Source organism: Mytilus edulis, chromosome 14 (genome assembly GCF_963676685.1).
Source record: "Mytilus edulis chromosome 14, xbMytEdul2.2, whole genome shotgun sequence".
Lineage (NCBI taxonomy): Eukaryota > Metazoa > Mollusca > Bivalvia > Mytilida > Mytilidae > Mytilus > Mytilus edulis.
The window spans coordinates 3,890,025-3,906,481 of record NC_092357.1 but is presented as its reverse complement, the minus strand read 5'-3'; the positions used below and the strand labels follow the sequence as shown (position 1 = coordinate 3,906,481).

The 16,457-nt window shown below is 32.5% G+C and overlaps 1 protein-coding gene across 1 annotated transcript; it reads left to right on the top strand.

Moving 5' to 3' along the window:
* Positions 1–5,811: 5,811 nt before the first annotated feature.
* LOC139503399 (ankyrin repeat domain-containing protein 2-like) lies at positions 5,812–10,886 on the top strand. The gene is made up of 5 exons (XM_071293178.1): positions 5,812–5,838; positions 6,888–6,986; positions 7,641–7,739; positions 8,979–9,077; positions 10,776–10,886. Exons 1-5 carry the CDS (start codon positions 5,812–5,814, stop codon positions 10,884–10,886), a joined length of 435 nt encoding a protein of 144 aa, XP_071149279.1.
* Positions 10,887–16,457: the final 5,571 nt, after the last annotated feature.

The window sequence follows — 16,457 nt, the reverse complement described above, 5'->3', positions numbered from 1 at the left end:
ATATGTGTCTGTCTCAATTTTTAAAGAGTGAGCGCTTTTTCTAAATTTACAAATTGACTGTCTTTTTTTCAAGTCCTGTAATTCTAAATATTTTTCTTTTTTTCACATTCTTGGGAATAAAATCCTAACAAAACTTAGAAATTAAGATCTTTCAAGAGAAAAAAAGTAATTAATATGACCATGATGACTGTAACAAAATGTTATAAAACGCTAAAAGATAGCTTGAAAATAAACCCCGGTGCCTTTAAATCATACTATACGGGTTTTATTTGTATTTGAAAGCCGTACGATTACTGTAAACATGCAGTTGTTTATATCGATAATCGCTATCATATGTTTACGGGTAAACATTGCGTCATTGGCAAGATATTTTTAAATTTCTTTTCGTCGATACTTGGGATTTCCTCTGTGTTATAGTTATACTTTTTATAAGTTTAAAACTGGTTAATGAGAGTAGTTGTATAACGAGTTCTTGTTTTGGTTAAATATATATATGGGTAATATATGCACGTGAAATACTTTGGCGGTTTAAAAGATGGGGTTCCGTTAAATTATATAATGAAAATTTGTGGGTGTCATTTCATCGAAAGTGTTCACAGTAACTACGACTGTTTGCAGTTTATTCCTGACAACGTTATGTCAAACTCCGAGTTCGAAAGGACTTGAGGGGCGAACGTGTATTTTGAGAATGTCTGTTTGGAAGCGAACGCATCAAATACCGTCGACGTCGTACATGTCAGTATTTATATTTTCCTTTTTATAATGCTATGCTTTTAAAACAGTGTATATTAAAACTATTATTTGAAAAATGAAGAAAGCACTGTATATTTCTGACCGTACGTATTTTTTGTGTTGTAGAACATTTTCATCGCTTGTTTACATCGTAAAGGGTGCTTTCATTCACGCTCGCATTCCAATGTCGCCAAAGCTTTTTTTTAGTAGACCCCGAAAAGCGACGGTTTCTAAGGCACTCGTTGTAAGAAACATGCGTTAAAATATGCTCACTGTTAAAGGGCCGAGCCACCTAAAGTTCGTTTTTGATCACGCCGAAATGTGATGGTGTCATTGTGACGCTATCTTGTTGATAGCTAAGCCGAAGTGCAATGGTGGTAACGCTGAAGTGCGATGGTCTACACAAAACTCATTTGCTAACTTTTTTTTGTCGATGTATAAGTCAATATAAAATAGAGACTGAAATGGGGAATGTTTCAAAGGGACAACAACTCGCCCACAGAGTAAAAAAAACAACAACTGAAGGCCAACAAAGGGTGTGTCTTCAACACTGCGAAAAAGCCCTCACCTGTAGACGGACTTTAGCTGATCAAAAAACTTAAAAGTGTACTAATTTAATGACAAACATGGGACGGACAAAGGGAAACTGAAAAATTACAAGGCAAGATAATAGCTGCTTAATCTCCAAGCAATCAACATGTTAAAACAAATGTTATACTGGCGAGTCCAAAATACATTTCTTTGATATATTTATACATGATACTGGTTATGACTGTTAATCCACAGGGGCGTATCCAGCCATTTTAAAAAGGGGGGTTCCCAACCCAGAGTAAAGGGAGGGGGGGGGTTCCAGCTATATGCTCCCATGCATATGCATTGATCAGCCAAAAAAAGGGGGGTCGGGGGTTTAATGCGTAAATATATGTAATGTCGCGTATTTATGTAGAATATCGTAACTATGGTAATGCCTGTATTTGAATATAATATTGAAATATACAGTAGTGTTTCCTTCAGAATTTACGTAACCGTATAGCAACGCGAATTATAGAACTGAAACCTAACATTGGTGCCGTGTATAGGATGTCGAGTATTGCGGGAGCATTACGCGTAGTCATGTGTGCCACTGCCACTAACTATTTGACGTCGAATTTATGTAAAATGTCGTAACTATGTTTGTGCTTGTTTTGAAAAGAATATTGAACTGTACATAATTATTTCCCTTAAAATCCACCTCCCCTTATAACAAAATAAAATTAACAACCAAAAGTGATCATAAACAGTTTTCAAATAAAGAAGAACTATATAGTAACGTAAGCATCTAATAAGAATTGCAACTTGATAATCAACAGATGCACCCTGGTGTTTTCCAAGACTTTAGAGTTACAGTTGGGTGCAGACCAAGCATTACATGTAAACGGGCCTAAAAAGTTGACGCGGCGCTTACTCGCGTGCACTTCATGTAAACGCCGCGTTAACTCTGCGTTAACTTCAAAATTTTATTAGACATAAATAGTAAACGGGCGTTTACTTTCGCGTTTACCTCCGCGTTAACGCGAAAACCGCGTGTCTTCTAATTTTGTAAAGAGTAAACGGGCGTTTACTTTCTCGTTTCGTCGCGTTAACGCGAAAAAGGCGTATCTACTATTTTTGTAAAAAAAAGTAAACGCCCATTTACTGTTTGTAGTAAACGCTCGTTAACGTAGATTGTACTCGTATCCTTGATACACTGACCTAATATATCACATGATAAGGTACATCAAAATATCCATCTGTCCATTTTCGATCAATATATTGACGATTGCATTTAATGAAATGACACTTCTTTAATTAATTTATTGAATTTTTTTTTTTTAAATATGCCAGTTTAATTGTGAGTCGATATTTGTACATGTAAATTTTGAACAGAAAAACAGAAAATCCGCTGTTGAAAGTTTTTTGGAACTGACATTTTTTGCAATTAATAAATGTTTATATTTCTAATAAAAAGTATTTTTGATTGTTAAGGTTCAAAACACATATACGTAAAATATTAAGTCATTTCAACAACGTAAATAAATGTACAAATGCATCCGACAATTATTTTATAATATACACAATTAGTTAACGCGAAAAGTAAACGCGCGTTTACTCTCAAGTGCATGTAAAAATACAATAAGAAATCTGTAGTAAACGCCCGTTTACTTTTATGTGCACGTACAATTAAACTAGTGAAATCTGAAGTAAACGGCCGTTTACTACTGACTAAACGGACACAGAGTAAACGCGCGTTTACTCGAGTAGACATTATAAATTTCCATTTTGACCGCGTTAACGTAAATGAAGTAAACGGGCGCTTACTAGTAAACGCGAAATTTAAAGTCAACTAACGAAATATGTGCACGCCGCGTTAACTTGCGTTTACTTTATGTAATGCTTGGTCTGCACCCAACTGTACATGTATTTCATTGACTTATAATACCGTCTTCCGGTTGTGGGAAATTACTGATATATGAACTGATAAATGTTACTATGAATGGGACAGTTTATATGTATTTATAAATTTAATCTGGCCGGTTTTGATGTTCTTCCTCACTTAGATTTATCAGATTCATCTACTGTGCTATCTTTCAGTTTACTATTGTAATTCATTAGGAATTGTTTTAAAGTTATGTTTAACAATTTAGTATTAGGCTTTTCAGTGAGAATTTAAAAGTGTCACAATTTCCTACTTACTTCATCATTGTCAGAGTATGACCTAGAGTAGGGTGCTCATTTTCGCCATAGCTTTCCATGTTTTCTTCAGTTGTTGTTCTGGTCTTTATATTTTTGAAGTATACTGATATTTTTATATGAAGATAACTTCAAATGCAAAATATTCTTAGCTTTAAAACGTGTTTGTTTTGAGAAAAATCATTTGAAATGTTGGATTAAAGGGTGTTTGAAATTTCCTGATGTTTTGTCAACGGGGGACACATATTCGCCGTTGTATCACATCTATTTAAAACCAAATAACTGCAGCTTTAAACAATATTTATCAAATAAATTTCATTATAGATGAATAGCAGACATTTGAAAGGTGTAAAAAACTGAAATTTAGGGCAGTCAGTCAAAGAATTACTAAAGAAATACTTCTTTGAAATCAATTTTTCATTCAGGAAATTGGCTGAAAATCGTTGTCCGTTTTTTGGTCCTTTGAAGTTAGTGCCGAAATTTGGTCTCATTTTCAAAAATAATCATATTTGTTATAAAAATATAATTTACCGGCATATTTCTTCAATTTCAACCATCCTTTGAAGTTTTTACACCTCAAAATCATGAAACGGCGAAATTGTGTCCACGGCGAATATGAGCGCCCCACTCTATGTATTTAGTTTTCGCCTTATCAAAATATCAGCCGGACTGTAGCCGTTGTCAAGCGATGTTGTTCTAGAACAAATAGTTATATTTGTCGTCTGAATTTTTATTTTTTTAATTAGATAGAGGAAGATGTGATATGAGTGCCAATGAGACAACTTTCCATCCAAATAACAATTTATAAAAGTAAACCATTATAGGTCAATGTACGGCCTTCAACACGGAGCCTGGGCTTACACCGAACAACAAGCTATAAAGGGCCCCAAAATTACAACTGTAAAACCATTCAAACGGGAAAAGCAACGGTCTAATCTATATAAAAAAACGAGAAACGAGAAACACGTATAAATAACATAAACAAACGACAACTACTGTAAATCATATTCCTGACTTAGACCAGGTGCAAACATTTGCAGCATGATTAAATATTTGCACGCTACGTTAAGACTGTTCATTTGATTTGGCAAATCGTGAATTAACTCTTAAATCTTCAACTTCGTTATTTTTTTTAGTTCAGAGCGTCACTTGTGCGTTTTTGTACAAAATAAGCGCGTCTGTCAAAAATCTACAATTTTAATCCAGGAATCTATGATGAGTTTATCTATAGCTAGTCATTATTTCAGTTTAATCATGTATATCTATTATATAGTCATTTTATAAAATTTACTGTCTGCAAATCTGTGTATTGTTCTTGATAATAATGATGTTTTTGTCCCAGGGTTGGATGGAGAGTAGTCTCATTCACACTCATACCACATCGTCTTATATATATGACAGTATCTTTATAATCATAAAAGCATATGCATCAAGCAAATAAAGAGTGCCTTTCAATATATAAACCAAGCTAATAGTTCTGCAAAAAACAAAGCAATGGATAACACTATGTAGTTTAATTACGATTATAGGGATTATAGCTTCAACTATTGACGCCAGTTAAGCTTTCGAGGCGTAAAATGTTTGATGCAAATTAGGTGCCTTGTCATCAGGATAAATACTCCTGCACGTCTGATCTATATTTTTGTTTGATGTTTTTCTGTTTGTATCGATCTTATCATGTAAGCATTTTCCAACTGAATTGTATGGTCTGTTCTTATTGTGTACTGTTACACAACTGTCCCAGGTTAAGGGAGGGTTGAGCGCATGTTTAAACATATTTAACCATGCCACATTTTTTATTCTTTGTTCTCTTTTTTGTAACCGTACGGTTGCTTCTAAATGTTTCCATTTACTTCATATGAACGTAGGTTGATAGTTGTCTCGTTTGTAATCAAACCAAATCTCCTTTCAAAACTGTTCTGCAAACTAACAACATCATTGTCAGTTTTTAACACAGCGAAAAGATACCGCACTTGAGTCAGGTAACACTATTTTGTTAATGTATCTTCATTATGTTAAATAGTTATCACAGGTACCAGGATTATAATTTAGTACGCCAGACGCGCGTTTCGTCTACATAAGACTCATCAGTGACGCTCATATTGAAATATTTATAAAGCCAAACAAAACGCATCCATGCACCATGTCGATGCTTTTTTCGTGCTTAATATATAGGGACAGGTCAATGGGTTATAAGTAAAACTTATAATCATATTGCTTCATCTGCCATAACAAAAACCAAATATACTGCATCATATGTGCATGTCAAAGTAAACAAATTACGCTTGCTATTGTATGTGTGGATACTCATTAGTAAAGTAGTAACAATTGAAGTTACAAACCACTGTCCCTGGTTGAGCCCTTACTAAAATGATTAATCCCACCACATTCTTTATGGTTTGTTCTTATTGTTAAAGTAGTTATCAAGGGTACCAGAACTTAGTACGCCAGACGTGCGTTTCGTCTACATAGGACTTATCAGTGACGCTCATATCAAAATATTTATAAAGTCGAAAAAGTACAAATTTAAAGAGTATTAAGGAACAATTATTCCAAAAAGTTGGGCCAAATACGACTACGGTAGTCTATGCCTGGGATAAGAAAATCCTTAGTTTTTCGAAAAATCCAAAGTTTTGCAAACAGGGAATTTATAAAAAAAAAAAATCCACATTATTGATATTCATGTCAACACCGAAGTGTTGACTACTGGACTGGTGATACCCTCGGGGACGAAATGTCGACCTGGCATCGACCCAGTGGTGTAAATAGTTACCAAAGGTACCAGGATTATTATTTAGTACGCTAGACGCGCGTTTCTTCTACATTAGACTCATCAGTGACGCTGAAGGTCGTACGATTGGTTACAAATGACAATCTAACAAAATCTCCTTTTTAATACTGCACTTTAAGATAACGATAACAATGTAATATATCGGGTACCAGTTTGACTTTACGCTAAGTGAGAGTCTATGTTGTTTTACTTCCTTTAATGTTATAAGTTGTTTCCTGTTTTATTTCATATCATGTTAAAATTGTTGAAGGCCTTACGATTTCTTATAAATGTTTACATTCAATTCATTTAAACGTAGGTGGATAGGGGTCTCGATGTCAATCAAACCAAATCTCCCTTTTATACTGTAGTGTGAAATAACAATATCAATGTTACCATTGGGTCCTCAACACAGCGAGAAAAACTCCCGCAGCTGTAGTCGGGCTTTAGCTGATCCCTAAACAATAATCAATCTAAGTATATTCATTAAGCTTTAATGCATCCATGCACCATGCAATATTAACTAATGACAAATTCGTATAAAACTCTGATATCGGGTACCAGTTTTACTTTACGCTAAGTGCCAGTCTATGCTGTTTTACTTTCTTTAGTCCAATAAGTTGCTTCCTGTTTTATTTCATATTATGTTAAAATTGTATTTTTTTTTTCAATCCAGTATGATAACACTGCACTTCACATTGCTGTAGAGAACGGATGCACAGAAATCGTCAAGTTTCTGATTGATGGTGGCATTGATCTCAATATTCAGAATGAGGTCAGTGGATTATAAGTTAAACTTACAATCATATTGAATTATCGGCAATACCAAAACATTCATTTACTGCATTATATGTGATGTCAAACTAGACGCAATTAGCTTTCTAGTGTGTGTGTGGATACACTTTAGTAAAGTATGGTTGCAAAATTAGTGACAGATGACAAATTAGAATTTTCCATAACAAACATTGTAATGTCAGTGTTTAACACAGCGACAAGATACCGCACTTTAGTCAGGTTTCAGTTGTCCCCTAAACAATAGTTTGTTTATGTATCTTCATTAAGTCAAACGCATCCGTGCACCATACAATATACGAATTCTTAAAAATGTTTACATCCACTTCATTTAAACGTATGTGGATAGGGTCTCGATGTCAATCAAACCAAATCTCCTTTTATACTGTACTGTGAAATAACAATATCAATGTCACAATTGGGTCCTCAAAACAGCGAGAAAAAATCCCACAGCTGTAGTCGGGCTTTAGCTGATCCGTAAACAATAATCAATCTAACTAATGACAAATTCGTATAAAACTCTGATATCGGATACCAGTTTGACTTTACGCTAAGCGCCAGTCTATGATGTATTACTTCCTTTAGTCCAATAGGTTGCTTCCTGTTTTATTTCATATTATGTTAAAATTGTATCCAGGTTGGTGACACTGCACTTCACATTGCTGTAGAAGATGGAAACACAGAAATCGTCAAGTTGCTGATTGATTTTGTCATTGATCTCAATATAAAGGATCGGGTCAGTGGATTATAAGTTAAACTTACAATCATATTGAATTATCGGCAATACCAAAACATTCATTTACTGCATCATATATGATGTCAAACAAGACGACATTAGCTTTCTAGTGTGTGTGTGTGGATACTCTTTAGTAAAGTAAGGTTGCAAAATTAGTGAAAAGTGACATATTATAATCTTCCATAACAAACATTGTAGAATGCAGAACATTGGAAAAGTTTGTTGACTTAAACAAAATTTCCTAAGGTTGTGGTCACAATATATCGAGAAAACACAAGGGCAAATTGTAACAGTTCTAGTGGTGAAGCTTACAATCAACGACAATTTAAATGTGATGAGATAATATCATACGACAAATACATAAAACATAAACAATATTCAACTGACATGTACTGAAAATCTAAACCAAATAAAAATTATTTGAGAGCACACTGATATAAGTACTCGAAACTACTGAAATTGTACTGTTTTTGTAATGTAACACAACATATGATATGTTTTACATAGAATAACAGAAAATGCGATTGCATAGAGTGAGCAACAAAACTACAAGAATACATTTTAGTATCAATTTTGTCAATACTATTAAAAATAATTCAAAGAATACATTTTATTTACAAATAGTCAGAGCATTGCACGTTGGGTAGCCATATGGCTACGACGTAAGTTGAATTATATCAATTTTTTAAAAATTTTCAAGACAAGGGAGGAAGGTGTCGACTGATAAATTTAGAAATAGACATTCTGACAATTGTAAATTTTAATTCAAGAAACAATAAAAAAGATGGGCAATTATTTTATTAAATCAGTTTAAATCCTTATTGATAATTAAAGTCTCGAACAAAACTAAAGGAGGAAATGTTTACCTCCATTTTTTTTAAACGTAGGTGGATAGGGGTCTCGATGTCAATCAAACAAAATCTCCTTTTATACTGGACTGTGAAATAACAATATCAATGTAACCATTGGGTCCTCAACACAGCGAGAAAAACTCCCGCAGCTGTAGTCGGACTTTAGCTGATCCCTAAATAATAATCATCCTATGTATATTCATAAAGCTTAAATGCATCCATGCACCATGCAATATTAACTAATGACAAATTCGTATAAAACTCTGATATCCGGTACCAGTTTTACTTTATGCTAAGTGCCAGTCTATGCTGTTTTACTTTCTTTAGTCCAATAGGTTGCTTCCTGTTTTATTTCATATTATGTTAAAATTGTATTTTTTCAATCCAGTATGATAACACTGCACTTCCCATTGCTGTAGATCACGGATACACAGAAATCGTCAAGTTGCTGATTGATGGTGGCATTGATATCAATATACAGGATCGGGTCAGTGGATTATAAGTTAAACTTACAATTATATTGAATTATCGTCAATACCAAAACATTCATTTACAGCATCATATGTGATGTTAAACTAGACGCAATTAGCTTTCTAGTGTGTGTGTGGATACTCTTCAGTAAAGTAAGGTTGCAAAATTAGTGAAAAGTGACAAATTAGAATCATCCATAAATAAAGGCAACAGTAGTATACCGCTGTTCAAAACTTATAAATCCATGGACACAAAACAAAATCGGGGTAACAAACTAAAACCGAGGGAAACGCATCAAATATAAGAGAACAACGACACAACACTAAAATGTAACACACACAGAAACGGACCAAGCATCAGACAAAATCTCACGAGAATAACACATATAACATCAAAACCAAATACATGAATTTGGGATAGACAAGTCCCGTGACACGTCTTATCGCAATGTGAAATTACACACAAAAATAAGAGAAAACAAATGACGCAACGTTAAATGTAACATACACAGAAACGAACAATTATATATCAATGGCCATATTCCTGACTTGGTACAGGACGTTTTTAAAGGAAAAAATGGTGGGTTGAACCTGGTTTTGTGGCATGCCAAACCTCGCACTTTAATGGCTATGTTAAATATAACATTGAAATGACAACATAATATTACAGGACTACAATACAAATAAATAGGAGAACGTATTAGACAAAGAAACACATGATTAATAGATAACAAAAAACATCAGGTTTAAAATTCATTACGCCAAAAACGCGCCTTGTCCACACAAGAGTCACCAGTGACGCCCAGATATAAAAGATCGAAATTGAAAAAAAGGTACAAAGTTGTATAGCACTGAAGATCAAAAGTTGAAAAAGGTAGTGTCAAATACGGCTATGTCTTTATGCTTGGGATAAGAACATCCTTATTATTTAGAACAATTAATGCTATTGCAAACAGTAAATGTTATCAAATGAATATAACAGATATACATAATGAAACTGAAGTGTTAACTCATTACAGAAAACAAACACGAATACATAATGCAAGGACCAACACAGAATAGACACACCCGACTTAGTCCAGGCCTCAACGCAGTAAATCATAAAAATGACGTCACATACGATGGCGAAAAGGCACAAAAATTACGTCACATTTGAATTTATGAAATTTCTGAAACAGTAGGAAAATGACGTCACATATGAAAAACTATATCTCAAAAGTAAGATAGAATTGGGATTGATAACAAACATTGTAGAATGCAGAATATTGGAAAAGTTTGTTGACTTAAAAAAAACAGTGGTGAAGCTTACAATAAACGACAATTTAAATGTGATGAGAAACTACTGACATTGCACTGTTTTGTAATTTTACACAACATATGATATGGTTTACATAGAATAACAGAAAACACGATTGCATAGAGTGAGCAACAAAACTACATATTGACGTTGGTTATGTTTCGATAGTCAACGTTGACCGAAGATGACGGCGACAATAACACCGCCATTAACATAATTAATTTTCACTGCACGTTAATCGTTAACTAAAATAATACACAAACACATACACATTCGTTTAAATGATAATAAGTTTTTGCAGTTTATTTTTTAAATAACATTTTATTGACACGGTGTTGTTTTATTCTTTTATTTGACATAATCTGCTATCGTTATCATTGAATGATATGTTAAAACTATTGTATGTCATTATGTATAGGATGGTACTACTGCACTTCACGATGCTGTACGAGAAAGAAACACGGAAATCATGGTGTTGCTTATTGATGCTGGTATTGATCTAAATGCACGGGACAAGGTTAGTAAATGATCACCAAAACCGACACAAGACTATGTACTACGTGTTTATATATGCAACGACAAATAACAATGTTTGTTAACATAGTATAACGTTTGATTTCCTCAAATTGAATTGACCTCACCCTTTTTATATTAATTTAGAGTTCTGCATTTTATTACTACTTATTAACTGCACCATATATACTTTGACAAAATTAATCTAGCTATATTGTGAGCATCTATTTTATCGTATACAAACAGTGGGAAAGCCAGTGACATTGAAGTGTTACTTCTGGTGGTCACGCGGGAAAGGGGACATAATCTCAAATTTTTGCGGTGGCGCTGTTAGCAGCGTGTAAACAAAAACGTAGCATGTCATTCAGACAATAAATGTATCAAAACGACTTATCATTCGACAGTATTTGCGGTTCAATTTTAATCCGAATAGATTTTGTTAAATGACTGTAAAAAAAATCATTAAAATAATTGTTTCTTTATTGAAATATGACAAAAAAGGTTTCGACCTCCTTTGACTTCCAAAAAACCGCGGGTAATTCCCCCGTCTAGAAATATCTGACACAATTGCATCCTAAAGCTTTTCACTGGTTGAGATATAAATACATGTGACCTAGATAGATAAAGGCACATGACAATACCAAGAACTTCCCGTCACTATTTGTCTTGTTTACATAATTAACGCTTGAAAAGGGGGGGGGGGTAAAAAACGACATTTTTCAGGCATTTTTTGAGTTATTTCATCGCAAAATGAAGCACTAGAACTACCAATTACCCGTTTCAAACAACACAAATGATAAGAACAATGCAATAGGATAATGTTTTTCTCGAATTTAAACATATCTTAGTAGAAAATGGTGAAAGATTGAATGAATTGTTTCGTCTTTTGTTGATCTGTCCTTGTTGCTCAGACTCTCAAAATCGATTATTTGTTTTTGATATGTAATCATTATGCAGTATGTAACATATGTTAGGTACTACACTGAGACTAGTTTAGTGTTTCACAGATAGCAGTAGACTGGTGCTCCCCTCACCCTTTTTCCTACTTTCAAGGAAAACCATTAAACACATGCCAGATGAAAAGTTAATCTCTACATCTCTACACAACGGACTAAAACAAGATATATACATGCAAGCCAGGAAAATCTTTAGGGTAGTTGTGTTGTATACATAAATATAAAATAAAAGAATTGATCCAGCCTTATAAGATTCCCAAATATTAAATTGGTCTTATTGTTCTTATTTCACAACTTGGGAAATTTTTAGCCATATGTTCACAACTCCTGAGTTGTTAGTATTAATTTATACCGAGATCAACAAATATATAGCCTGGCACTGTGTCTTGAGGAACCAACCGATGAGTCAATCCCTTTTCACTTGATTTTTTAGAGTCCGTTCTTGTTTAAAGAAATCTGCTGTACCAGACTTGTGGAAAGGTTACACTCCCACATTTGTTAATATGTGCCTATCCTTATCAAGAAACTTGTTGGAAACTAAATCATTCATTTTATGGCTGTATATATAAGCCATGTGTAACTACTGAAAATCAATCAGCAGGAATACTTAAAGCCAAGAACACTGTCCCATAAGTCTCTGTTCATGTTAATACATGTATATGACTAAAAGTGGAAAAAAAAACAAAGGCCAAGTTGCTTGTAAGATCAAACTCGAAGATGCTATGTATATGTCTCACTGATCTTGGTGGTTCTGTTTTATGTTATTGAAATTAGTGTTAAACCCCACACACCTCTTATTTCATACTATTCTTTCTACAAGTCTTTCACAGTGGACATTTTAGGTACTGTAAATTCAAAATTATTGTGAAGTTTTTATTAATGCAATAATGTGACTGGATGAATATCCCATCAAAAAGAACTTATATTCTGATAGCTTATATCAATTTGATTAAAATACAGTGAATCTTTCATTTTAGGTCATTATTCAAAGACAGGAAGAAAAATGCACACAATACTTTTTGAATTTATAGTATTAAAAAACCAAGGTTTTACACAAATCATGTGATCCCATGTGGGAAAAGAACACTTGGGCATATAATTCTTAATACTACATGTTGAGCAGGATCAACTTTCTCATTCAGAGCACCTGAGATCACCTTTATTTTTGTGCGGTTTATGTTGCTTAGAGTCGTGTGATCCATGTTGTAAAGTAGACGCATGATTGTCATGTGAATGTCATCGATGTTTTTTTTTGTGATGGTTTTATCCAAGTTTTCAACTTACAGTTAATTGTCCTTTAATAACATCCACCTATATATCAGTAATACATTGAAACTTGACCATGCAAATCCCCAACTTGTGATGAAACATGAAATAACCATTAATGTTAATAGATTGTCAATGTAAAACAAATTGAAAAATCAATCGGGCTACATCCCACTGCAAATGTTTGCACCTGTCCTTAGTCAGAAATTTGATGTACAGTAGTTGTCGTTTGATTATGTAATTTGTACATGTTTCCTGTGGTTTTTTTTTGTATATAGATAAGAAGGCTCCGTGTTGAAGGCCGTACCTGGACCTATAATGGTTTACTTTTATAAATTGTTATTTGAATGGAGAGTTGTCTCATTGGCACTCATACAACATCTTCCTATATCTATAAACATTGGATACAGTTGTTTTGCACCGATTATTTTACCATTTATACAATGGTCTTGGTGGATGGTTTGGGTTTGGATATAGGTGATAGAAATTACTTGTTAACACTTAGTTTATCCAAATAGAACACTAAAGCATACATAAGATTCAATTTTTATTACACTAAAAAACAAGAGGATTTTTTTTAAATGAAAGAAAACAAAATTACACCAGCTACATTATCAAGCTTTAACATATTTAATATGTCCTTTTGAATCAGTCCTATGGATCATAATCCATTAACTTGCAGATAATTTAGTCACTGTACTTGGCAAATGAATGTCAAGATAAAAACTACAAACTGAATAACTAGCATTAATTAACACACAGAATGAATAGCATTCACAATTATAGGGTTCTTAGGGTGCAATACCGTCTTTCACCAAAACATAGACAGAATGACCAGCATTCACAATTATAGGTACTTAGGGTGCAATACCGTCTTTCCCCAAAACATAGAAAGAATGACCAGCATTCACAATTATAGGTATTTAGGGTGCAATACCGTCTTTCCCTAAACAAAATATAATGACTAGCATTCGGTTACAGAAACAGTAGTCTTTCCTTGCAGGAAGAAAATCCCCAACAATGACTTATAGTATATTTTACATTTTAGGTTGACTTTTTTGTCAAAATTTGTTTCAACTACAGTAATTGTCAACAAGAAAAATTTATTCAAGAATTTATATCCTTGAAGTTGGTACCTTTTGATCTTGTTTTATCAAATAGGCTCTGCTGAAAATGATAAATGTAGCTGTGTGTATATTTATAAACAAAAATAAGTTAAAGGATGAAAAATATAAAAATAAGGTAAAAATGAAGCATATGTAAATAAAAATTTAAATAAGTAAAATGAAACATAAGTAAATAAAAATTTAAATAAGTAAAATTAATCATATGTAAATAAAAATTTAAATAAGTATAAAAATAAATAAACTTTTAGAAATTAAACAAAAATACTTAAGACTTTGAATCTAAATAAAAAATAAAAACTCCAATAATGATATACAAATGTATCTTAAAAATGTAAGATGCATTAATGTAAAAAAGTCTGTGTGAAACATCATCTTCGTGTGAAACATCATCTACATGTGAAACATCATCTATGTGTGAAACATCATCTTTGTGTGAAACATCATCTATGTGTGAAACATCATCTACGTGTGAAACATCATCTATGTGTGAAACATCATCTACGTGTGAAACATCATCTATTGTCAAATAGTCCTCTGTTTCATAAATTCTCAAAACTGAAATATTCCAAGCTCTTCTTCATTCCTATTGTTATCTGTAAAAATAAAAGATACATAAATAAGATTTATTTTCAACTTCTAATTAAAGCAAGTATTAGTTAACTGTAATAAAATTATAGTTATATTCTAATTGTCTACTGATTCTTTTTGATGCAGTCCAACAATAATGATTAGTTTCACATTTCAAAATGAATGTTTCTAATTTCACTCAGACTTTTTAAAATATATTTGTAATCCTCATTTTTATCAAACTAAAATAAATTTTATTGTAATAGTAAATAAACAAAAGTAAATAAGCTTTAATAGAATATATATAAACAAATTAGACTAAGGATGTAAATAAATCACCTATGTTTATGACTATATGATATGTCTAAGGAGAATTTTAACATAATCATGATACAACTACATATTACATATATACTCAAAGACATTTTTCTATGAATTTATAAATATACTTGATCTTTAATTGACCACTTTAACACATTGATTTTTTTTTATTATAGAAATCATGTCATATATATATTTATAAATAACAAAGTTAAACTTCATATTGTAACATTATATGATCAATTCTGTTGACTAAAATGCAACATGTAAGAATGTTACAATAATAATAAATTAAAACAAAAACTCCAACAAACAATAATGCAGTCACTTAAAATTAATTTGCAGTTGTTAAGATTTACTCCTTACTTTACTTGTGGAGATGCCAAAGCAGTCATGTGTCTACATGAAGGTTGCAAATTTAAACCCTCCTTGTATGGGTTCGCTCAACTGCACTATCATGATAGACTAGGGTGACTCCTAATGACGGATTCTTTATGAGCATTCTTAATTCTAGAACCAAAAAAAACTGGCTAGCACAACATATAAAAAGTGGCGTTAAACATCAACAAGCGATTCATCAGATATATATTATATCTATCTATAATTTGCGTTTTTTTAGTCCTACTTATTGAACCTTTCAATTTTCATCCCTAAGATTGACTTTTTCTCTATTGGTAAATGCTATTTCAAAATAGTTCTGAGCCAAGCATCAATGCAAATAAATTTAAGTAGACTAATATTTAAAATATAAGAAAAAAGCACAATATACAATCAGAAAAATTCAAATCAACAATAACATGAATAATTATGTTGTGCAGGCAGATTTTTAAAGAAATCTGGTATAAAGCAAACTGTTAATCATATGAATATATGTACATGCACAATGAAAACCATATTAAGACCATGTGATAACTTTAGCCATTATTTGTTTCACATTATAACACTGGGCTAGTACATGTATACAATTCGAAATTTTAATTTTGCTCCCATTCAAATGCATTGATCGACCTAAAAAAAAAGGGGGGGTTCCATCCCCTGCCCCCCCCTGGATCCAATGCATAAATAATATAGCTGAATTGCAATCGAATAGGACTTTGGAATTCTAAATAAATTCATATTAATGGTTTTATATAATCAATATTATTTCTATTTTTCTGCAGATGTCTGTTAGGGACTAAATATGATACATAGAATGTCTTCTTTGTTTAAGCTTTAAACACATCAATTAGAAAACAACTTTTAAAATAGAAGTTCTCCTTTAGTAATGTGTGTGTAAATTTCAGTCCCTGTTTCATAAGCATTATATACAAAAAAATCATTTCATAAAACATAATATTCTATTTATGTAAG

What these genes read in the sequence shown, in the direction of transcription:
- LOC139503399 (XM_071293178.1), top strand. Translation starts at nt 5,812, where the DNA reads ATGATTAATCCCACCACATTCTTTATG. An exon ending in ATCTCAATATTCAGAATGAG is followed by an intron (nt 6,987 to 7,640) that starts GTCAGTGGATTA and finishes AATTGTATCCAG; the next exon opens with GTTGGTGACACTGCACTTCA. An exon ending in ATCTCAATATAAAGGATCGG is followed by an intron (nt 7,740 to 8,978) that starts GTCAGTGGATTA and finishes TTTTCAATCCAG; the next exon opens with TATGATAACACTGCACTTCC.